Source organism: Schistocerca piceifrons, chromosome 2 (genome assembly GCF_021461385.2).
Source record: "Schistocerca piceifrons isolate TAMUIC-IGC-003096 chromosome 2, iqSchPice1.1, whole genome shotgun sequence".
NCBI classification, from domain to species: domain Eukaryota; kingdom Metazoa; phylum Arthropoda; class Insecta; order Orthoptera; family Acrididae; genus Schistocerca; species Schistocerca piceifrons.
The window spans coordinates 1,015,284,005-1,015,309,934 of NC_060139.1; the positions used below are offsets into that span (position 1 = coordinate 1,015,284,005).

The following is a 25,930-nucleotide window of genomic DNA, read 5'->3' on the forward strand; positions in this document are numbered from 1 at the left end:
TGCTGATGCATGGTGAAAAAACGCTCTGGTGGGCTGTTCGCGGGTTTAAATCACCTCGGGGTATGACCATGCAGTGCATTTGACCTGCAGTCGTCGCACGGTGGCGCTGGCAGCAGTCCACAAACACAGAGGTTTGTTGGTGCAGCGAGTTAGTGTGAAGACGTTTTCAGACGTGCTAGTTGTGACTGTGTGTTGAAAATGGCTCAAAGAACACACATTGATGACGTTATGGGGTAGAATACTAGGGCGACTGGAGGCTGGTCAAATACAGCACGGGCCCTCTGTGTGCCACAAAGTGTGATCTCAAGATTATGTCAAGCAGACAGAAAACGTGTCCAGCCGCTACAGTAGGGACGTCCACAGTGTACAACACCGCAAGAAGACCGATATCTCACCATCAGTGCCCGCAGACGGCCACCGAGTACTGCAGGTAGCCTTGCTCGGGACCTTACCGCAGCCACTGGAACAGTTGTCTCCAGACACACAGTCTACAGACTACTGAACAGACATGGTTTATTGGCCCGGAGACCTACAAGGTGCATTCCACTGACCCCTGGTCGCAGGAGAGCCCGTAAAGCCTGGTGTCAAGAACACAGTACATAGTCATTGGAACAGTGGTCCCAGGTTATGTTCAGGGACGAGTGCAGGTATAGTCTGAACAGTGATTCTCGCCGGATTTTCATCTGACTTGAACCAAGAACCAGATACCAACCCCTTAATGTCCTTGAAAGGGACATTTATGGAGGTCGCGGTTTGATGGTGTGGGATGGGATTATGATTGGTGCACGTATACCCCTACATGCCTTTGACAGAGGAACTGTAACAGGTCAGATGTATCGGGACGTCATTTTGCACCAGTATGTCCGCCTTTTCAGGGGTGCAATGGGTCCCACCTTCCTCGTGACGGATGATAACGCCGGCCCCACCGAGCTGCCATCGTGGAGGAGTACCTTGAAACAGAAGATATCAGGCGAATGGAGTGGCCTGCCTGCTCTCCAGACCTAAACCCCATCCAGCATGTCTGGGATACTCTCGGTCGACGTATCGCTGCACGTCTTCAAACCCCTACGGCACTTCAGGAACTCCGACAGGCAATGGTGCAAGAATGGGAGGCTATACCCCAGCAGTTGCTCGACCACCTGATCCAGAATATGCCAACCCTTTGTGCGGCCTGTGTACGTGTGCATGGTGACCATTTCCAATATTGATGTCGGGGTACATGCGCAGGAAACAGTGGCGTTTTGTAGCACATGTGTTTCGGGACGGTTTTCTCAACTTATCACCAATACCGTGGACTTACAGATCTGTGTCGTGACTGTTCCCTATGTGCCTATGCTATTAGCGCCAGTTTTGTGTAGTGCCACGTTGTGTGGCACCACATTCCGCAATTAGCCTTAATTTCTGAGCATGAGTGTAGCAAGTTACCGACTACGGGCCAATCATGCCATGCCACGCCACCGCGGGCTCAACGTCGACTTGTGTACTCCTGCGTCCCTGGACTAAAAAGCGCACGCCCCGCTGCGAACGGCAGTGTGAATTTAGGCTGCGCGAAGTGTTTGGACTCGCCGCTTGTAACTACGGACATATACAGACTTAAGTGTCAGTGTTGCATGACAGTGATAAGCAGTCAGTGTACATTTCCGTCTGACAGTTTTTGTATCCGAACGAATAGAAAAATTGGTAGAAGCCGACCTCGGGGAAGATCAGTTTGGATTCCGTAGAAATGTTGGAACACGTGAGGCAATACTGACCGTACGACTTATCTCAGAAGAAAGATTAAGGAAAGGCTAACCTACGTTTCTAGCATTTGTAGACTTAGAGAAAGCTTTTGATAATGTTGACTGGAATACTCTCTTTAAAATTCTGAAGGTGGCAGGGGTAAAATACAGGGAGCGAAAGGCTATTTACAATTTGTACAGAAACCAGATGGCAGAGTCGAGGGACATGAAAGGGAAGCAGTGGTTGGGAAGGGAGTGAGACAGGGTTGTAGCCTCTCCCCGATGCTATTCAATCTGTATATTGAGCAAGCAGTACAGGAAACAAAAGAAAAATTCGGAGTAGGTACTAAAATCCATGGAGAAGAAATAAAAACTTTGAGGTTCACCGATGACATTGTAATTCTGTCAGAGACAGCAAAGGACTTAGAAGAGCAGTTGAACGGAATGGACAGTGTCTCGAAAGGAGGATATAAGATGAACATCAACAAAAGCAAAACGAGGATAATGGAATGTAGTCGAATTAAGTCGGGTGATGCTGAGGGAATTAGATTAGGAAATGAGACACTTAAAGTAGTAAAGGAGTTTTGCTATTTGGGGAGCAAAATAACTGATGATGGTCGAAGTAGAGAGGATATAAAATGTAGACTGGCAGTGGCAAGGTAAGCGTTTCTGAAGAAGAGAAGTATAGATTTAAGTGTCAGGAAGTCGTTTCTGAAAGTATTTGTATGGAGTGTAGCCATGTATGGAAGTGAAACATGGATGATAAATAGTTTAGACAAGAAGAGAATAGAAGCTTTCGAAATGTGGTGCTACAGAAGAATGCTGAAGGTTAGATGGGTAGATCACATAACTTATGAGGAGGTATTGAATAGAATTGGGGAGAAGAGGAGTTTGTGGCACAACTTGACCAGAAGAAGGGATCAGTTGGTTGGACATGTTCTGAGGCATCAAGGGATCACCAATTTAGTACTGGAGGGCAGCGTGGAGGGTAAAAATCGTAGAGGGAGACCAAGAGATGAATACACTAAGCAGATTCAGAAGGATGTAGGCTGCAGTAGGTACTGGGTGATGAAGAAGCTTGTATAGGATGTAGTAGCATGGAGAGCTGCATCAAACCAGTCTCAGGAGTGAAGACCACAACAACAACAACAGTTTTTGTATTTATATCTTGTGTGAACTTCAATTGAGAGATTAAACTTGGTTTTCCGCTCACGCCTCCAGCCTTCGTTGTTCCGCACTTTCCGGATACATCCTCCAAGCTCACTATTTGAGATTCCCACAGGATGTCAGATGTAATTGTACATCCGCACTGAAGAAAGTGAATTCATTGCCCATTGAAGTGAATCAATTAGATGAATGCGTAGTGTCTGTTCTTTGGGACATGTAAGAAACAACAGACACCACGAAGAAATAGCAGCTGTTACACATTATATGTAAACTGAATGAGTGTGGGTCGCACTGCCTAGTAAGTGGGAGATCCGGTTTCGGATGCCGATTTGGTGAAGATTTTCACTCGTCGCCGCTGATTCCCAGTAAAGTCTCGATGCAGTTGACATCAGTAGTCCCTTTCCTTCCCTTTCCTTTCTCCCCCGACCACCTCTACTTTCAATTTACATCAGATACATTCTATTACCATGTACGGGAGAGCCGATCACAGTGAGCAGGCTGTGGTATTACTATTTTTTTAAACTGGACAGCAATAGACGGAAAGGCCTAGAAATGGGTATTATGATCTACAACCACTGAAGTAGAATATGGAATACAATGAGATTTTCACTCTGCAGCGGAGTGTGCGCTGATATGAAACTTCCTGGCAGATTAAAACTGTGTGTCGGACCGAGACTCGAACTCGGGAGCTTTGCCTTCCGCGGCCAGGGGCTCTACCAACTGAGCTACCCAGTCACGACTCACGCCCCGTCCTCACATCTCGCAGGAGAGCTTCTGTAAAGTTTGGAAGGTAGGAGACGAGGTATTGGCAGATTTGGTGAAGGACGGGCCGTGAGTCGTGCTTGGATAGCTCAGTTGGGCACAGTCTGCCGCCGGCAGTGCTGCGAGGCGGTCACGCGCCAGAGCGCTGCGGGCGAGGCGCGCACGGTGTGTTTGTGTTTACTTCGGCCGCTGTAAGTGCCGTTTTCCTTCTAGACCACCATGGCGCACAACTATCGGAAGAAGACATTACGTTTCAACTTTTGTTCCGACTTCGCCCGACCCAAGGCCCTGGAGGTAGAACGGTTTATACGCGATGAAGTTAAAATACCACCAACGGATCTAATTGGTATCCACTTGTCCATAGTTAGCAGTACAGTCTACGTCAAAATGATCAACGATGCGGCGTGCGACAAGGTGCTTCAAGAGGCAAAACGTGGACTGCGCTTCTGTCATTCCGACGGCAACGTCGGAGCCGTTACCGTCGATCACGCAGGTCTCGGCACACGGACGATAAGGATCTTCGAACTGCCGTTCGAACTACCTGCAGACGTCGTCATCGAGGCGCTCCGTCCCTATGGCAACGTTCTGGAACATGTTGCCGAACGATGGGTCCAATTTCAGACCTATCCAGTTTTAAACGGTGTTAGACAGGTCCGCATCGAGTTGCAGAAACACGTGCCTTCCTATCTACGTATCGGAGGCTGCCGTGCCATTATAATGTACGACGGCCAACCTCGGACCTGTTCCGGTTGCGGGAAAGAAGGTCACCTACGGTCTGAATGCATTCAACGCCGTGTCGCGCAGCTCCCGTTGTCGGAAGCGTCCGTCACACCCACGATGACCGCCCTACCGGTCACTTACGCAGCGGCTCTTGCCACGTCTACAGTTTCGTCCAGTCCGTCGCCCGGTCCTTCCGATCGGCACGTCCCACCGTCCCAGTCACCAACGGACGGTACAGACGTCCCACCTGACAACCTTGCCGCCGAACAGGCTCCCGCACCGGACGCTGAGGAGACCAGTACATCTTCACAACACCTGTTTGACAATTTCATTGTACCCACCGACGCCTTCGAACCAGGTCGACGCTCCTCCTTGCCGTCGTCCGACACTGAGGAACACGTGCGCAAACAACGCTCGCCACGTAGGCGCAAACGCCGTCGCCGTTCACCCACGGGCTCTCAGAGCGTTGCCACCCGCGACGACGAAGACGACACCCAAGCAGCCGACATTTCCACGCAGAGGTCGGCGGACAACTTTCACGATGCACAAGACATTTCGCAGGACGGGACCACTATGGAGGTCGCCACGCACAATGTAACAATCGGTGCGCCGGTTGAGACGCCTGTCTCCCCGCCGACAGCTCCAGATCTCTCTCGCCACGACGCAATTCCCATGGACATTGGACAGACCCACGGCACAGGAGCATGGGCCGACGACATTGAGGAAGGTACGCCCCCTCCTCCGGATGAGTTACCTCCGCCGGACGAGGCTGCCTGTTAACATCAAAAGCGAGGCATTGCAGCTGATGGGACGGGACTTCCTGTCGGTGCCTTCCTCTTACTTCCCTTGGTGATGGTAGATGCGCGTCCACCACCACTGAAACAAACATACCGGTTTGCCACACTGAACATCAACATGATCGGCACTGCACCCAAGCTGCAACTCCTATGTGACATGCTTCGGGCCTCTGACGTTGACGTCGCCCTTCTTCAGGAAGTACGCGTTGCCACACTACCACCAGTCTACGGCTACGACTCATACACGTCCACATGTGATCAATCAGGGCGTGGAGTGGCTTTCTACATACGCGAAGGAATCCCACTCACGGACACGACAATCCTTCCCTGTGGAAGAGGCATGGCTGTTACCATCTTCGACACGCGCGTCATCAATATCTACGCTCCGTCTGGCTCCACGAACCGTCGGCAGCGGTCCACTTTCTTCGGACATGACGTGGCGCCCCTGTTTTCTGGACGCTATGATCGCCTTATCATGGGAGGCGATTTCAACTGTGTTCTCCATCCGCAGGACCAAGTACCTGGTTATTCGCCATGCCCGGCGCTGCTCACCTTAATCGAAGATTTTCATCTAGTGGACGTTTGGGAGAAAATTCATGGCAATACCCCCGGTTTTACCCATTATACAGCACATTCTGCGAGCAGACTGGACCGGTTTTATGTCTCTGCTCACCTCGGCAATGAAGTCGCCCAAGCTGAACGATGGCCCCTTGCATTTTCGGACCATTGCGCCGTCATTTGCTCCCTGGCTCTGCCACCTCAGTCAGTGTGGCGCAGCAGAGGTTACTGGAAGCTTAATACCTCCCTCCTTAATGACCCACACTGCCGACAATGTATTGCCACTACATGGGCGTCTTGCGAAAGACGCCTTCCGCAGTACACATCCACGTTCCATTGGTGGCTCAAATGTGCCAAACCTGCGATCAGAAAGGCCTTCATACAATGTGGCAAGGAAGCAGCAGCATGGCATCGAGACACCACAAATTTTCACTACGCCGTCCTCCGTGAGCTCGATGCGCTCCCTCCATCACCTGACACCCACAGGGAACGACAACGTACTAAAGCTCGTCTCCTCTCTCTCCAACGTGCACAACTGCATGGTGTCGTGGTGCGTTCCCGACGACAAGACCTCCTCCACGACGAAACCCCATCCACAATCCATGCCGCATCCGACCATAGTCGTCGACGTCGGCTTTTCGTCCCCAACATCACGACCTCCGATAGTGTTCACCACACAACACAGGCGGCGGTCGTGTCCGCCTTTGCTGAACATTATCGCCAATTTTATGATGATGAACCGATGGCGACGCCGATTCCTGATGACCTCCGTCCTTCCCCTGATCGGACCCTCACCGTAGCGGAGTCAACGTCCATGATGTCTGCAATCACCGCAGATGAGGTGGTAGATGCGATCAACAAAGGGGCCAAGAACAAATCACCCGGACCAGATGGTCTCCCAGTGGAGTTTTACCGGGCGTTCACCACGTTAATGCTTCCCCGCTGGACGGAAATGATTCAGGAACTCTTTACTCCGTCCTTCCCAATTCCACCTGAATTCGTCACTGGCATTCTTCTACCTGTGCCCAAACCGAAGGGAGGGTCTCATGTCTCTGCATATCGCCCCCTTACACTACTGAATGCAGACTATAAAATCTATGCACGCCTCTTAGCAGCGCGCATACGCACCGTCTTACCTACGGTCCTTTCACCTGAGCAGACTGCACGTGGTTGTGGGGCCACCTTACAAACAGCCCTAGGAGAATGTCGTGACCTCATTGCACTGGCGTCGGTTTGTCACCTTCGTGCAGCATTGGTATCCGTCGATTTCACGAGTGCCTTTGATCGCGTTCGACACCCATTCCTCCTCATGGTGGCGACACGTATGGGGTTCCCATTGCTTTTTGTCGATGCCATTCGCCGGTTACTCCTTCCCGCGGTCTCGATGGTACAAGTCAATGGGAGGCTTGTAGGACCGATTCCTATACGCCGCTCTGTGCGTCAAGGATGCCCTATGTCTACTTTACTGTATGCCATTGCACTTGAGCCCCTCATCACTGGACTTACCTCTAGACTGCAGGGCCTCACTTTGCGTGACCACACCTTTCACTGTAGGGCTTATGCGGACGATCTCCTCTTTCTCACCTGCTCCTCCACGGAACTCAATGACGCCATCCAATGGATCCACCAGTATGGACGTCTTTCTGGTAGCATTCTTAATGTCCGTAAATCGACTATGATGCACATTGGGCGCGGCCTCCCGGCTATGGTGCCGACCCCACTCCCAGTTAGTACCACCCTTCGTTACTTGGGTATCGAATTTACGAGCTCCACACACCGCACAGTGGCCCTGGCTTACCGGCGGCTTTTGCAGTCGATTCGGCACCATGTCCGTGGTCAAGTGCACCGTAACTTAAACCAACTGCAACGTGTGTCCTATGTCAACATCTATGTCGCCCCTAAACTGGTACACGTCGCCCAGATCCTCCCAATGCCGTTACTCCTTGGCCGCCGCATCCAATCAGCCTTTGGATATTTCGTGTCAGCAGGGGCACTTTTCAAAGTCCGCTACAACACTCTAACACTGCCTCCTGCAAAAGGTGGCCTCGGACTCATCAACGTGCGGGCACGCTCTTCAGCACTCTTTGTCCACACTCTGTTGCGGCACTGGCAGGGGCCGGTCCCGTCTTTAACACGCAGTCTCTTAGATATCCTCCGACCAGCTTCTCTCGATCCACCGATCAATGTGGCACCTATTTCTCCATTATTGTACTACGTCGCCAATTGTTTCGTAGAACTCAGCTACGTTCGGGCCGATCTTCCAGTCACCCGTCCTCCCCGTACAAAAGATTATTATCGTTTGTTTATGCTGTCCAACCCTTGCGACCCCATGGTGCTACAGCATCCTGACATTAACTGGCGCACGGTTTGGGGGTGTGTGCATGCACCCTTTTTACCGTCGTCTGTGTCTGCACTCTGGTATGTTTTAGTCTATGGAAAATTCCCGACTAATAGTCGACTTTATCGCATAGGACTGGCCACCTCCCCATTCTGCCCTGACTGTCAGCTTGAAGACACCGACGAGCACCGTCTTACGTGCCCCCTGAAACAAAACGTATGGCTCCTCATCCAACGAATCGTGGGCTTTTACCTCCGTGCCCCGCCAACGACGGTAACCCCGGATTTCCTGTTGTTGCCCCAGACATTTCACTACCCTCTTGCTAAGCACCATACCCTACTCTGGTTTCGAGGACAGGCTTTAGAATATCTCTTTCGAAGTGGTCCGCATACAGTCCTTGACTTCTGGTACAAAGTTGTGACCGCGCATAGCACCCTCACCCGAAGACCATCTTACCGACAAACTTTTGCCGGTTATCTCCGCAGCGTCTTCCTTGACCCCCCTCAAAGTTGGGGTGTACCATGCCTACCTGTCACATGATGCAACACCCTTATCCACGTTCTCATGCATCGACCAAACACAAACAAAATTTTTTTTTTTATGGAAGAAGACAGAATATGTTATATTTTGTTGTATTTAATGTATTTCTTTTTTAATATTTTTTTGTTTAACTAACAATCATTTGTATATTTTTAAATGGTACCTTGAAGAACTCTTGCATAGTGAATATATATGTACTTTTAGTTTGTTCAATACAAATTTTTAAACAAAAAAAAAAAAAAAAAAAAAAGAAGGAAAACAGGATATGTTCTAATTTGTTGTATTTCATGTTATTCTAATAATTTGTTTACCTAACACTCCTTTGTATATGTTTAACTGGTACCTTGAAGAACTTTTGCTTTGTGTATATATATATGTACTCTCCGTTTGTTCAATAATAAAGATTAAAAAAAAAAAAAAAGTTGGTAGAGCACTTGGCCGCGAAAGGCAAAGGTCCCGAGTTCGAGTCTCGGTCCGGCACACAGTTTTAATCTCCCAGGAAGTTTCATATCAGCGCACACTCCGCTGCAGAGTGAAAATCTCATTCTGGAATTAATATTGTGAACAAACACTGGAATAAAAAAACATCTGAAAGAAAGCCATGTTTCAGCAATTTTGAGAATTTAACTTATATGGGAGTGAAACAGTGGATGAAAGTTTTTTAAAAATAAATCGTTATTAAAGAGATAGTAAAGCATTTTTGAAAAAAAAAAAAAAAAAAAAAAAAAAAAAAAAAAAAAAAGGTTGGTAGAGCGCTTGCCCGCGAAAGCCAAAGGTCCCGAGTTCGAGTCTCGGTCCGGCACCTGGTTTTAATCTGCCAGGAAGTTTCGGAATGTGGAATAGTTTAAGCACCTATGTATCAAATTATATATTTTACAAAATTCAGTTTTCACAAAGTGGAAGAATGGCCCCTTCATCTGACTCAAAAATAAAGGGTAAAAAACTAAAAAAGAACTGAACAAACTTTATTGTGAAACATGATTAGAATTAAATTATTTACACTTTTCACAAACAAAAGCCGAACTGCGTTCCTCAATTTTAGCACAGAGTTCGTCGCCCAGAGGGAGCACAGGTGGCACTTAATGCACTGCTGGTCTGGCCTTGCAGTTGAAAATTTTTCTTCGCATTACATGCACTTTATGCGTTCACCTTCATTGTTAGCGCCAAAAAGAGCTCGACTAGGGTTGTTTTCTGCTATCTCTAATTTTTTTGTTGTCTTTCTTCTCTCCCTACTTCCTTCTTTTTATTTTATTTTTCTTCTCTTTCTTTATTTGCCGCTTTTAGGTCACTGTTGTAAGGATTTCGACTTAGTATCGCCACAGACACCATCTTTTCGGCCGCTGTTGTTACGTTTTGCCCCTACACAAAATCGCCAGAAGCCACCGATGAGATGGCCACTTTGCCTGCATTGACGCTATTACACAAAAGCTGCAGTACCTTTTAATAGCATGACCGAACTTTCAATAACTACAATAAGATTATGGAGTTAAGATACGATAGTTTCAACACAATTTCATTAAAAAGACATAGGTCACATTCTCTCTCCACACTAAATACTCAAACTGACCATTTACCTTAAATCGGAACAACTGAAATCCACAAAAATTATTATAACCCCGAATAGCGGCGCAGCGAACAGGTTAGACTTCATGGGGTGATTGGACCCTACACGGATAATTAGTGAACGAATTTCTAGCTCCATGCCAGCACATCATAAGCTTCCGGGACCCCAGTAGCCACTTTGCCTGCCATGACCACAATGCCTGATGCTCCCCTAATTTCGGATTTGTGGTTGATGGCAGGAAAATAAGTCCAAAATGGAATTAAAGAACTTCTGAAGGTATGCTCTACAGTACAGAAGTAAACATCAAACAATACTGAGTTTCGTTTAGTTCTGCGTCGCATATCATAAAAGTTTATCTCGTTATCCAATTTACAATTTAGTTCTGTGTGCTTGACAGTGGGTACTTTTTATAATATGCGACTGGCCAACAAGAGTTAGGTTTCCAGTGATTTCCCTAAATCGCTACAGGTAAATGTCGGTTGAAAGGGCATGACCGATTTCTATCGCCATCCGAACTTGTCCTCCGTCTCTAATGACCTGGATGTCGCCGGGACGTTAAACGAAATCTTCCTTCCTTCCTTTTTATAACACCTTAGAGCTTCTTCTTATTCCATCGTGGAGTAAGGAAAGAGTAATTATTTACATGCATTTGTCTATGCCCGTATTAGTCTAATTTTATTTTCACTCTCCCCATGGAGACGAAAGGGAATGAATATTGTTTTTAGATTCTGTTCTGTTGGCCTGTTCTCGAAACATATTAACTTGACAATACTTAAACCGAGTTATAAACTGGTATGCAAGTGCAAGTTCTAATGCTGTAATATTCCTTGTCTCTTTCTTCTTTACCTACTACCATCTCCCTTTACCTTAACTTTTTAGCCTCAATTTAGTTTCAAAGACTAATAATGGTCATAAGAGACTCATGACTAACTGTTGGACGATTTTCCCTCGTCTCCACTTTATTTGTGCTGTAAAGGCACTAAGTATATTATGACATATGGTGTATTGGTATCTAGTCAGAACAGTTTGCTAATATGCCGTAACTTAAGCAGCTCGTGAGAATAAGTGAAGTCACTTTCCACTTTTCGTGAAGAAAATTCAGGTATCGGCAATTCTCATACTCAAAGACGTCATTCTCGACCGTAAAAACGATCGAATTATGATGATCATAATTATTCACAAATCTAAACGGACTGATACCATCATAGTCAAGAGCGGGGCATATTAAGTGGCACTAGCAAAGGGGACAGAATTGGATGACAATCAAGTAAGACGAAGACCTTTGTCCACCATACATTACATGTGTGTTTTAGTGTGTTTGATAAGATGATCAGAACATTCATAGCTGGATGATGAGCTATTCCGAAACCAGGTGCTGTATTATCTGAACACTGCCGTAAAGTGTGTCGAATTCAAGTAAGCCATAACGATTAAATATAACAATCGCTGTCTCAGATCCGCAGAAATGGATAATAACATTAAATTTCATCTGGCATTGTGTCAGCGTACAGCAGACCCACTTGAAAATACCGTATACCGCAATCAATGGAGGAATGAGTTGTTAGTTAGTTACATGTTCCATACATCATTTGAACAATTTTTTATCCAGACGATGTGGAACGAGTCGGTTTACGGGATATGTATACATGATTAGTTTTAACGTTAATGACCATACTGTTTTTAGTCTTACGAATGAAGCTACAAATTACACTTAAAAGTAGTTTTTTTTCTTTTTCGTCTATGAAATAGAAGTTTTTCAGAAGAAATGATTTTAGGTTACATTTAAAACTTGCTTTGCTTCCTGGCAAGTATTTTATGTTGTTGGACAAATGATTAAAAAATCTTGTTGATGCAAATAGAACTCCTATCTAAGCAATTGCAAGGTTTAATAATGGGTACGTAAAGGTCATTTTTATCTAGTGTTGTAGGTGTGGACATTACTATTCTTCTCAAATTATGATGGATAATTTATGAGGCATTCCATTAGCACACACACACACACACACACACACACACACACACATATATATATATATATATATATATATATATATATATATATATATATGTTCAGTTTAAACACCTAACACCCTGAAGAGGTACCTACAGTCTAACTGTGGGTAAACACAACATATTACCCTCACTAATCGCTTCAGTGCAATTAATACTTTCTTTCTAATTGTAAGTGATGGGTTACACTAGAAAATTATTCTAACACAAATTATCGATTGGAAATAGGAAAAATATGTGAGGACGTTGATGCATTTATTTCCAACACTAGCAATTGTACGAATAGCAAAACTATTTGAACCTAATTATCTGAGCAGCAGAGTGATATGTTTCTTCCAGTTCAAGTTTTCATCAATAAGTACACGCAAAAATTTGGAGTATTCTACCTGTTTATTGACTCCTTTTCATGTGCTGCATCAGTTGTTGGTATGACTATTTGTTGTACAGAACTGAATATAGTGTTATGATATCGAAAACTGCCATTTTGAGACCATAGCTATGTACAAATTGTAAACTGATTCTTTCAAAGAAAAACACAGCAACCATCCGCTATTAATAATGCTGTTTATTGCAGTTTGTTTGAAGTTTACATAGGTTTTTTGCTCTTTTTGTTGTATAAAAAGACCTACGTAAAATTCAAACAAATGTGCATCTTGTGAATAGCCTTCTGGAGATGAACCTGTCGAAAGGTGCTAGTCATTGAAATAAACAGTATTATTAATAGAGGCTGGTTGCTGTCTTTTTCATTAAAAAAATTAACCTATACTACGACAGTATGCATTCTCAAAATTTAGGAAGTATCGATTGTCAGGGAAATATTTAATAATTCCTTGCTAAACATCATAAACAATTTCTTCTGTTGCTTTCTGTCTAATGGTATTTATTAAACCACTAGTATCGCTATATAAAATACCAACACGGTTCCATGAATGTTAAGAGGAAGGTCATCACACACACTGAATAGCCAAAGAAACTGGTACACCTGCCTAATACCGCGTAGGGCCCCCTGAGCACGCAGAAGTACCGCAACAGGACGTGGCGTGGACTTAACTACAGCCTGAAGTAGTGCTGGAGGAAATTGACACCATGAATCCTGCAGAGCTATCCATAAATACGTAAGAGTACGGAAGGTGGCGATCTCTTCTGAACAGCACGTTGTAAGACATTCCAGATATGCTCAATAATGCTCATGTCCCGGGAATTTGATAGCCAGCGGAAGCTTTTAAACTCAGAAGTATGTTCCTGGAGGCACTCTGTAGCAATTCTGGACATGTTGTGGTGTCGCATTGTCCTGCTGGAATTACCAAAGTCCGTCGGAATGCATAATGGACATGAATGGATGCAGGTGATCAGACAGGGTACTTACGTACCTATCACCTGCCAGAGTCGTATCCAGACGTATCAGGGGTCCCATATCACTCCAACTGCACACGCTCTACACCATTACAGAGTCTCCACCAGCTTGAACGGTCCCCTGCTGACATGTAGGGCCCATGGATTCGTGAGGTTGTCTCCATACCCGTACACGCCCATCCGCACGATACAATTTGAAACGAGACTCGTCCAACCAGGCAACATATTTCCAGTCATCATCAAGGGTACATGAGTGGGCTATCGGTTCCGAAAGCCCATATCGATGATGTTTCATTGAATGGTTCGCACGCTGACACTTGTTGATGGCCCAGCATTGAAATCTGCAGCAGTCTGCGGAAGGGTTGCATTTTTGCCACGTTGAACGATTGTCTTCAGTCGTCTTTGGTCCGGTTCTTAGAGGCTCTTTCTCCTGCCGCAGCGATGTCGGAGATTTGATGTTTCATCGGATTCCTGATATTCACGATACACTCGTGAAATGGTCGTGCAGGAAAATCCCCACTTCATCGCTACCTCGGAGATGCTGTGAACTATCGTTCGTGCGCCGACTATAACACTACGTTCAAACTCACTTAAATCTTGATAACCTCATTGTAGCAGCACTAACCGATTTATCAACTGCGCGAGACACTTGTTATCTTATATAGTCGTTGCCGACAGCAGCGCCGTATTCTACCTTTGTACATATCTCAGAATACGCAGGCCTGTACCAGTTTCTCTGGCGCTTCACGTGTACAGAGAATAGGAGTGGACACAAAATTACATCCTGTGGGACTCCCTGATTTCTCCCTAGTCGCTAAAATTTTTTTCTCCTTCCAACATTGTCTGAATTATTTAGCACAATTCTATGTATTCTGTTTGTTAAGTATGAGTCAAACCAACTGTTTGTGAAGCAATTAATTCTATAAAACTTAGCCGCGCGGGGTAGCCGTGCGGTCTATGGCTCCTTGCGACGGTTCGCGCGGCTCTCCCCGTCGGAGGTTCGAGTCCTCCCTTGGGCGTGGGTGTGTGTGTGTGTTGTCCTTACTGTAAGTTAGTTTAAGTTAGATAAAGTAGAGTGTAAGCCTAGGGATCGATGACCTCAGCAGTTTGGTCCCACAGAACTTACCACAAAATTCCATAAAATTTAAGGTTTTCTAAGAGAGTGACATGGTCTACGCAATGAAACGCCTTGAAAAGACGAGCAACCCTTCTAGAATTCAAATTTTGATGTGCTGAGTAAATTGTTTGTTCTTAATCGTTAGCCTCCTCTTGAGTATACAACCTTTTCGAATATTTTGGAAAAAGGTGTCGGTCAGGATGTCATATCCCTGTCTGGCAAACATGTTGACATTTCAGTAGATACTTGGTTCAGATCCAGCTGGCTATTACTACAAAGTTTATCAACCAAAGTGCGTTCGTTCTGCGCATCTGACGTCACAAAACACACTCAGCCAATGAACAGAGAACGACGTTGCCAGAGCTCCACTGCAGTGCAGATCACGGACGAGTGTCTTCAGTTTTAGAAACGTTCAGTCATAAATAAAGTAATTGAACAAAAGCAATGTCTTGATAGCAGACTTACTTTTATAGAAAGTTTGGAAAAAGCATTCTTTATACCAATTGCTTCATAGTCTATTAATTAACTAAACCAAACAAGCAATAAGCCTAATTCAGGCGATAGCAAGGAAAGGTGTTTTTATCATTCCCACTAACCGCCTTTTCGCAATAAAGAACAGCGGTAATTGTTTATTTCCTATTGTACTTCGACGAAACGTCAGTAATTCATAGTCATACCAACAGTGTTTGTAGGTATTTTGCGTGACATTATAAAGTCCTCCGGGAGATCTATTGGATAACGAGCTGCGTTAGCGTAATGGTTAAAATGTTTGGCTATTAAGCAAAAGGTTCTGAATTCAAACCTTGTATGGTGCTTAATATTTTCTTTATTTGAAAACAATATCGAAGTGTCTTACTTCATGAATTTTATTCGTTTGAATGTAATTTTTTGAAATTTCTAATGGCAACTAAAATCGGTCATACGGAAAGTATACGCTATGGACTTTTACCTCTGCAAACTCTTGAAAATTTCGTGCAATGGTTTACTACATCTAATGCTGCACAATAACTGCGTTGAACATCGAAACAAAATTAAGTTATTTATGGGGGGAAGGTATCAGTCAAGAAGATTTGTAAAAATCAAATTTTTGGGCCAAATAGTTTTTGTGAAATCGAATGATAAAGTGTGTCAAAGACGTCGAAACACCATGTTTCTGCACAGGCGAGCAGTGCAGTGATGACAAAATCGATCACAGCGCGGAATGCTGGGAGCACGTCTTTGTAGCAGCGAAAGGGTTAATGCGGCCGTGATGGCTTTACTTCATAAACTGTGCGCTCCCCCCTAAACGTAAGTTTGCGAACTATACTATAGCGCTGCTTCTCTTGGTGCGTGCAGCTGGCAACGCAGCAATCTCCCGCGTCTGGGCGGGCATGCGCGAACCGCCAAGATACGAGTAAAAGAATTGAACTATAATACTTCTGGATACACAACTGCGTCATTCTGTTGGAAGTCACATTTTTACATGTCAAGTATAAATAAGATCACAGAAGCGTGGGCGAAAATGGAAGAGCTACTTACGGAAGATCATGACGACGATGGTGATGGCGACGATGACGAGGGTGTAGGGGGAGAGCAGGATGGCCCAGACGCCCTCTGGCTGCGCCTGCTGGTCCAGCAGCGACTTGAGCAGTTTGGCGCGCTTCTCGGCCGGCATGTCGGCCACCTTGGTGATGAGGTGCTTGAGCCGCTCCGCCAGCTGCTCCTTGTCCAGGTTCAGTCCTTCCAGCCCTTCCCTCGTCGCCTCTCCCAGCTCGTCCAGCGGCACGTCGGCCATCTCGTCCATGGTTCGGAGCCGCTGAAGCACAGACAGCCGCCCATTGCACCACACCGGCCACTAGGACTGTCGATATTTTTAAAAATATCTGGATTCCGACGTATCAGTTTTAAAAGAATATCATTATTGGCTCTCGATACATCTAGAAAAAAAGTCGATATATGGGCGTATAAAATAACGAAGTACCTACCTATAAAAATATACTGCCGGTTTTAGAGCTGGCCATTAAAATTGCTACACCAAGAAGGAATGCAGATGATAAACGGGTGTTTATTGGACAAATATATTATACTAAAACTGACATGTTATTACATTTTCACGCAGAATCAGTACCCAGAACAACCACCCCTGGCCTTAAAAGGGACTCGATACGCCTGGGCATTGAGTCAGAGCTTGCATGGCGTGTACAGGTACAGTTGCCCATGCAGCTTCTACACGATACCACAGTTCATCAAGAGTAGTGACTGGCGTATTGTGACGAGCCAGTTGCTCGGCCACCATTTACAAGACGTTTTCAATTGGTGAGAGATCTGGAGAATGGGCTGGCCAGGGCAGCAGTCGAACATTTTCTGTATCCAGAAAGGGCCGTACAGGACCTGCAACATGCGGTCGTCCATTATCCTGCTCAAATGTAGGGTTTCACAGGGATCGAATGAAGGGTAGAGCCACGGGTCGTAACACATCTGACATGTAACGTCCACTGTTGAAATTGGCGTCAATGCGAACAAGAGGTGACCGAGACGTGTAACCAATGGCACCCCATACCATCAAGTCGGGTGATACGCCAGTATGTCGATGACGAATACACGCTTCCAATGTGTGTTCACCGCGATGTCGCCAAACATGGATGCGACCACCATGATGGTGTAAACAGAACCTGGATTCATCCGAAAAAATGGCATTTTGCCATTCGTGCACCCAGGTTCGTCGTTGAGTGCACCATCGCAGACGCTCCTGTCTGTGATACAGCGTCGAGGGTAACCGCAGCCATGGTCTCCGAGCTGATAGTCCATGCTGCTGCAAACGCCGTCGAACTGTTCGTGCAGATGGTTGTTGTCTTGCAAACGACCCCATATGTTGACTCAGGGATCGAGACGTGGCTGCACTATCCGTTACATCCATGCGGATAAGGTGCCTGTCATCTCGACTGCTAGTCATACGAGGCCGTTGGGATCCAGCACGGCGTTCCGTATTACCCTCCTGAACCCACCGATTCCATATTCTGCTAACAGTCGTTGGATCTCGACCAACGCGAGCAGCAATGTCGTGATACGATAAACCGCAATCGCGATAGGCTACAATCCGACCTTTATCAAAGTCGGAAACGTGATGGTACGCATTGTCCTACTTACGCGAGGCATCACAACAACGTTTCACCAGGCAACGCCGGTCAACTGCTGTTTGTGTATGAGAAATCGGTTGGAAACTTTCCTCATGTCAGCACGTTGTAGGTGTCGCCACAGGCGCCAACCTTGTGTGAATGCTCTGAAAAGCTAATCATTTGCATATCACAGCATTTTCTTCCTGTCGGTTAAATTTCTCGTCTGTAGCACGTCATCTTCGTGGTGTAGCAATTTTAATGGCCAGTAGTGTAAGTATTGATTCATTACTAGATATTCTGCACAAGCTAGCAACCCGCCAACCCCCTTTCGAGCAAGAACCGAGAGGGAAACGATGTGCGTTCGTCCTTGACGATAACCACTTTGCTAACAATGGTATAACTGCATGTAAGTGGCACAATAAAAAGGTGTCCGATGGGTCCATCGTTCGGTATCGTCACATATTGAATTTGTCTGGAACACTTCGTGCTGACTTGCCTGTTTTTTTTCTCATTTCTCCAATATCAACTACTTAGTAGCTGCAGTGTCAAAATTGCTTTGGTGAAGCTAAACGTTGCAGTTTCTGTAGGGTAGCGCCCAGCGACGATTACGTCAGCATTTCCCCTCACACGTATATGGCCACCGCAAAGACCAAGCTCATCAGTGGGATTTTTACTCATCGTTTGCCGCATCTGTTTTTAAATAATGCCAATGTGAAGAAATGGCATCCCAGTTGCGTTGAAAACTGTTTTGTTTTCCATTTACACCGCCACCCCCCGCCCCTCCAACCCCTAGTGCAATCGGACTTCTTCTGTTGTACCACACACAGTTGCTTCACAAAGTCAAAGACAAAGACTGGACGTCATGAAATCTCAAAAAGTCGTTGGTCTCCTCCACACAGTAAAACTAAAATTATGTTCTACTACAATTTCAAAAGAACAACTTCAAATATTTGTCGAAAACTGTGAAAAACTATAATATAAAATAACAATATCGGCACTCCATATTACCACTTTGATATCAATATATCGACATATCGGGGGGAAAATGACGCCGGTACGTATAGATACTTTCTGGAAGAATATCGCTACGCCCAGCGACAGTTTGTAAGCGTATTATACCTACTGAGGCCAAGTTTATTGGACACTTTAAGTGCTGACATGTGGGGTTCCTGATTCGAACTCGTCGACATTATCGAGTCGTTAGAACCAGATAGAAGGTGAATGTTGTTCGAATTTTGAGGACCGATGTTATGTAATCAATAAATATGAACTGACAAGTGAAGCCATTAAAATGTGATGATAGGAAGAATATCAACTATACGAGGCCTGTTGAAAAAATCGCAATTTTGCGCCAATGGTGTGTTGGAGCGAAATGCTATTGTCATCCCTGCGCACACGCCTGTCTTCAATGTGTGACTACCGGCTGTTTCATTCTTGTATGTCTGTTAGTTATTGTATTGTATTGAGTAGAATGTTGTGTCGCACAGTTTGCGTATCTCTAGATGGTAGAGTTAGAGGAGCACCGTGTCTGCATTAAATTTTGCTTGAAGCATAAGAAAGCCTTTCCAGACGTATACCAATTGATGCAGGAAGCCAATGTTGATTACTCTGTGTTACGAAAGATTCACACGGTTCAAACATGGACGGACGGAAGTTAAAGATTACCCTCGTTCAGGACGCCATTCGACATCTACCGACGACGTTCATGTCAGGAACGTCAACGACATTACGCGTGCCTATCGAGGACTGATTGTCAGAGAGATTGCAAAAGAATGTAACATTTCAGTTGTCTCACGCCACGAAATCCTGACACAGCATCTGGAATGGATCATCTTGACGCCAAGTTCGAACCATGGCTCATGAGTCGAGACCAGAAAGACCTTTGTCTCGCAATATGTGAAGAGATTTTGGGTCGCGCGAATGAGAACGAGATGTTCCTTAAGAGAATCATAACTGGTGATGAGGCGTAGATCTACGGTTATGATGCTGAGACCAAGATTCAATCTTCACAATGGGTCGGGAAAGGTTCTCCAAGACCAAAAAAAAGCTCATCAGGTCAGGTCAAGCCATGCTAAAAGTTTTCTTAGAAGAATTAGTTCATCATGAATTCGTATCACAGGGACAAATTGTTAATCGACATGTTGCGACGCCTACTAGAAAATGTGAGGAGGAAACGGCCCGAAATGTGGCGAGACAATTCATGGCTCTTGCATCACGATAACGCACCCGCAGTTTCATCCCGTTGGTGCGTGACTATTGCACAAAAAACGAAATCACTGTGATGTCTCATCCTCTGTACTCTTCGGACCTAGCCCCTGCGGACTTTTATTTATTTCCAAAGTCGGAAATCCCGTCAAAGGACGAAGATTTGGAGCGACAGACGAGATAAAAGAAAATTCTCAGACAGCGCTTCGCCCGGTTTAGCAAGAGTCCCACCAAGACTGATTCCGGAAGTGAAAACGGCGTTGGGAGCAATATATCATTTGTGGAGGATAGTATTTCGACGTAGACCATGCACAATAAGTAAAAGGTAAGCGTAGAAAAATTTTGTGAACAAAGCTCCGGATTTTTTTGAACAGACCTCGTACCTGATAATAAAAGACAGCTAGTTGTTTACAGGATCGTTACAACAGCAACAGCCAATCACAAATGAGCTTGATAAGTCCGGATATATTGCCCACTGTTGTCATATCTGTGGTGTCACCGCCAGACACCACACTTGCTGGGTGGTAGCCTTTAAATCGGCCGCGGTCCGTTAGTATACGTCGGACCCGCGTGTCGCCACTATCAGTGATTGCAGACCGAGCGCCGCCACACGGCAGGTCTAGTCTAGAGAGACTCCCTAGCACTCGCCCCAGTTGTACAGCCGACTGCTAGAGATGGTTCACTGTATACAGGCGCTCTCAATTACAGAGACGACAGTTTAGCATAGCCTTCAGCTACGTCATTTGCTGCGACCTAGCAAGGCGCCATATTCAGTTACTATGATTGTATTCTGAATAGATAATATTGTGAATCATGTACCGTCAAGAGGGACATTCATCATTAATGGATTAAAGTTAAGTGTGAAACTAATTACGTCCGCTTTCTGAATTCTAATTCCTTGTCATGTTCCAGACCTCACGTCAGTATAGTCCTTCCCTCCTCAGGCCAGCCTCCGCTAGTAACACGGTGTTGGCTCTTCTGCCAACACAACAATATCTTGTCACATCGCTTTGCTTTCTCAGCAGCCAGTTGCAACAGTCAGCTGGAGACGACGCTTGCGGCTGGTAACGTAACAATTGTAATTCCTTTACGTTGTTTGCATTGTTTCGCGAGCAGCGTGTTTGTGTGTGCCACAGATAAGACCATTACCACATTGCTAAGTAAACCCAAAGCTGCATGTTTACGGGCAGCGTGTGAATGCATCTAAAATGGGACCGCCCAGCTGTTTCAACTGCAGCCATATTGTATGCCCAGACAACTGTCAACCGACAACATCACCCTCTGTTGTTCAACTATCGATCACTTTGTTATTTTGATCGAGGTATAGTCATATTAACTAGTAATGTACATGAAAAGATGGTAATAAGAAATAAAAGAAGTAATGTTCTGGTTTAAAGGGATTCACAAGCGATAAAATCAACATCTATATATTAATGATGAGAAACAGTAGCGTAATTGTCATACAGAATGATTCTTCCAAATATTCGTTCTTTTTCGTGGGGAACAATCTAGAATTTCGCCGACCACAGTGAAAACGGTCCTGTAACAATAATGATCTTGTGGTGTCACCGCCAGACACCACACTTGCTAGGTGGTAGCTTAAATCGGCCGCGGTCCATTTAGTACATGTCGGACCCGCGTGTCGCCACTGTGTGATCGCAGACCGAGCGCCACCACAAGGCAGGTCTCGAGATACGGGCTAGCACTCGACCCCAGTTGTACGACGACATTGCTAGCGACTACACTCACGAAGCCTTTCTCTCATTTGCCGAGAGACAGTTAGAATAGCCTTCAGCTAAGTCCATGGCTACGACCTAGCAAGGCGCCATTAACCGTATCTGAAGATAGTCTTATCTGTATTATCAAGAACGATGTACCACAAGGACCATATAAAGTTAGCCGGCCGCGGTGGTCTAGCGGTTCTGGCGCTGCAGTCCGGAACCGCGGGACTGCTACGGTCGCAGGTTCGAATCCTGCCTCGGGCATGGGTGTGTGTGATGTCCTTAGGTTAGTTAGGTTTAAGTAGTTCTAAGTTCTAGGGGACTTATGACCTAAGATGTTGAGTTCCATAGTGCTCCGAGCCATTTGAACCATATAAAGTTAAGTATTCGAGGAGCTGCATACTTTTCTTATTAGCATTCACTCCTTATCCTGTTCCAGAATTCACGCCCGTCTGCGTTAGATAGCTTCCTTTTCGGCCTCCTCTATCTACAAGGTGTTGGCACATTTACCATCACATCAGATCTACATCTACATCTACATAGATAACCCACAAACCACCTTACGGTACGTGGCGGAGGGTACCCTGTACCACTACTTGTTTCCTTTCCCGTTCCACTCGTAAAAAGAGCGAGGGAAAAACGACTGTCTGAGCCCTCATTTCTCGTGTCTTATCTTCCTGTTCTTTACGCGCAATGCATGTTGGCGCCAGTAGAATCGTTCGACAGTCAGCTTCAAACGCCGGTTCTCAAAATTTTCTAAATAGTGTTTCTCGAAAAGAACGTCGCCTCCCCTCCAAGGATTCCCATTTGAGTTCCATCTCCGTAACACGTGTTGTTCGAACCTACCGGTAACAAATCTAGCAGCCCGCCTCTGAACTGCTTCGATGTCTTCCTTCAATACGACCTGGTACGGATCTCAAAAGACTCGAGCAGTACTCCTTTACAGGTGAACTACTCTTTCCTAAAATTCTCCCAATGAACTGAAGTCGACCATTCGCTTTCCCTACCACAGTTCTCACATGGTCGTACCACCTCAAATCGCTTTGGAATGTCACGCCCAGATGTTTAAACGACTTGGCCGTGAGACTAGGGCGCTAGTAATACTGTACTGTAGTAATACTGTATTCGAACATTACTCATCCGCATTAACCAGTTAGGGCCAGCTGCCACTCATCACACCAACTGAAAATTTTGTCTCAGTCGTCCTGTATCTTCCTACAATCACTCGACTTCGACACCTTACCGTACACCACGGAATAAGCAGCGAACAACCGCATATTGTTGCCCTCCCTGTCCGCCATATCATTTATGTATGTGGAGAACAACAGCGGTCCTATCACACTTCCCTGGGGCACTCCTGAGGAGACCCTTGTCTCTGATGAACACTCGCCGTCGAGCACAATATGCTGGGTTCTATTACTTAAGAAGTCTTCGAGCCACTCAAAAACCTGTGAACTTATTTCAGATGCTCGCACTTCGTTTTCAGCTTACGTTGGGGCACCGTGCCAAATGCTTCCCAGAAATCTAGAAATATGGAATCTGCGAGCGAGCGAGCGAGAATGCGGACTGGAACTGTCAGGTTTGAAATGTTTGACGAATAAATGGTGAGTATATTCACGTACTTTGTTCGTTCTCAGTTATACAAACCATGCGCATAGTAGTGTCTAACTGAATTAAAATTAATAGCAATCAAACTTTATTTAAATCGAGTAGAAAAATGGGATGGGTAAAATGTGCACGAAATAACTTGGTCTGTATCTGCAGAGATAGCAAGGCATGGGAGGGGTCAGGAGGGGTCAGTGGCCCAGTGGCAGTGATGGTGGAGGTGGAAAGGGGGGAGGGTGTTCCATTGTGGATGGCCATGGAGCTGCAGACGAGGTGCAGTTCTACAGCTGAAGTCTGTGCACAAACTCATTTCTCGCATAACTTGTGAGCTACAGCTAACAAATCAGGAAATGATCATATTAAAAGATTATATCAGTACAGTCTACTATCAGACAAATAAAGATCCTCAAGCTCAACAATGTCTCACTTGAGTACCGAATATAAATAGTCAAATAAACAGAGGATTAACCAAAGCAAGAAGAGTCCGACCATGCGCTGCAAAAGGGGAGTCTTCTCAAAAAAGTGAGGCCTTAGGAAGTACAGTTACTCACAGAGTTTCAGTGTGGGCTGTAATTATCGTATGGCAGCGAAACTTGGTAGATACGCTAATGCGTAAATGCGGAGCCATCTTATGCTGGAAAAACATTAGTTCCATTTGTGATCGCCAGGTGCAATCTGGTGCCGTACGCTGTTCGTATGACAGTATACATCCACGCTGTCACTTGACAAGCCATAATGTGAGTAAACAATATGGCTATCGAGAAGAGAGACCATGCGTTGTCAGCGAAGCCGTTGTTTGAATGTGAACGGCAGCAATTACAGTGCTGCAGTGAGAGAGCGTCGCTGACTGAAAGGCTGGAGGACAGGCGTGAGGTCATTAAATGGCTTAAAGAAAATGATAACGAAATTCCAAATCAAGGCTGAACTTGGTGCGGCATCTGGAAGGGGTAGGAGTCCTATCCGAGTGGAAGCTATTAACAAGGTTGCTGTTGATGGAAATGACCATTCAGCACAGGCTCAGGTAGTGCTTGTGCTCGTGTAGTGTCACGAGAATTGTCCATCCCTTGATCAACAGTACAGAAAGTTTTGCTGCCTATTTTACGAGATCCAGATGGTGCAGTAGCTGAAACCTCATGATCCGCAGCAGCGTTCTGAATTTGCTCTTCAGTTTCTGGCATGGATCGAAGCTGACGAAATGTGGCTGGGCAATATTCTATGGAGTGACAAGACACAGTTTATACCACAGGGTACAGCGAAAACACAGAACTGCCGAATTTTGGGATACTGTTAAACCATGTGTTGTGCACGAGGAGTCATTGCACTTGCCATATGTGACTGTGTGGTGTGCATCCAAAGGAAGGAAGAAAAAAAAATTCCCTAATTCTCGGTCTGTTCTTCTTTGAAGGGAATACACGCAGGGCCTCTCTGGTGTTTGGTGACATCTGCCAGTTATAGAGACCTCCCTGCACCTTTGGAACAGGGCACCTGTGTGGAAACCTCTGTTTTCATACAAGGTGGGGCAACAGTTTCATGTCGCTCGCCCAGTGAAAGGTTTGCTTAATGTAGCTTTCCACAAATGTATTATCTCCAGAGGCTTCTAGGTGCATGGCCTTCAAGATTACCTGATTTGAATCCACGTGGGTTTTGGCTCTAGTGATATGTAAAACAGCGCGTTTACAAGGAATACGTTCGGTTCCTACTCGATCTGAAGGACAGTATACAGGGACACATGCTCAGATTCCATCAGAACTACTGCCAGCAACTGTTGATCACGTCGTTTTACGAATTCAGCATCTCGTTGACGTCTCTGGTGCTCAGAATCAACAAACTGTGTAAGTGGCAGTTGATAATTATGTCAAAATTATGCCTTTATCTCTTGTTTGACCTTTTCTGCCCACATTCCGCTCCTAATCCACTACACATGGAAACATTTATATGTGTCTTTCTTGCTTTCATGGCACCAGATTTACATCTGGTGGCCAAAACTGGGACTAATTTTTTTCCATCGTAAATCGATTCCGCATTAACGCATTAGAACATCTACCAAGTTTCGCTGTCATACGATAATTACAACGCACACTGGACCTCTGTGAGTAGCTACAATTTAATTACAGCCAACCGGTACCTGCACTATGTTTCTCCCCTCCTTTCTTATTCTCTTTATTGTGCGACTTAAATAGGTAGCTGCTCTTGCAATCCTCTCAAGCACTAATTTTAATGAGATTTTTGTTATGCTGTCTGCCTCTTCTGCCCAAAACTTAATGCTATTGCATACAGTCCCATGTCCCTTACTGGAAAAAGTTTCCCTGTATTTACGATGCGTGAAGACTGTGATGCCACACTATGTGAGAAAGAGGTGCTAACGATTGCGGTGGAAGCCCGCAGGTCGTCGGCGACAGTCAACTGTGCGGCCGCCCCTTCGGAACAACAGGATGGACTCGCCCAGCGCTCAACACGACACTGCGTTTCTGTGCAACTGCCACGGTATTTTGTGTGAGAGCACTATTAGGCACACAGCCACAGCTCTTAAACCTTCGTCCGCAGCTCGTGCGGTAGCGTTCTCGCTTCCCGCGCCCGGGTTCCCGGGTTCGATTCCCGGCGGGGTCAGGGATTTTTCTCTGCCTCGTGATGACTGGGTGTTGTGTGATGTCCTTAGGTTA

At 45.7% G+C, this 25,930-nt stretch overlaps 1 protein-coding gene across 2 annotated transcripts in view; it reads right to left on the reverse strand.

The window, feature by feature from the left end:
- Positions 1-25,930, reverse strand: part of LOC124777638 — an 85,322-nt gene that overhangs the window by 7,817 nt on the left and 51,575 nt on the right. For both annotated transcript variants that reach the window (XM_047253113.1, XM_047253114.1), the window contains exon 2: positions 16,163-16,439. In XM_047253113.1, the coding sequence (XP_047109069.1) occupies positions 16,163-16,427 (265 nt within the window). In that variant the 5' untranslated portion in view covers positions 16,428-16,439. The remainder of the gene's footprint in view (positions 1-16,162; positions 16,440-25,930) is intronic.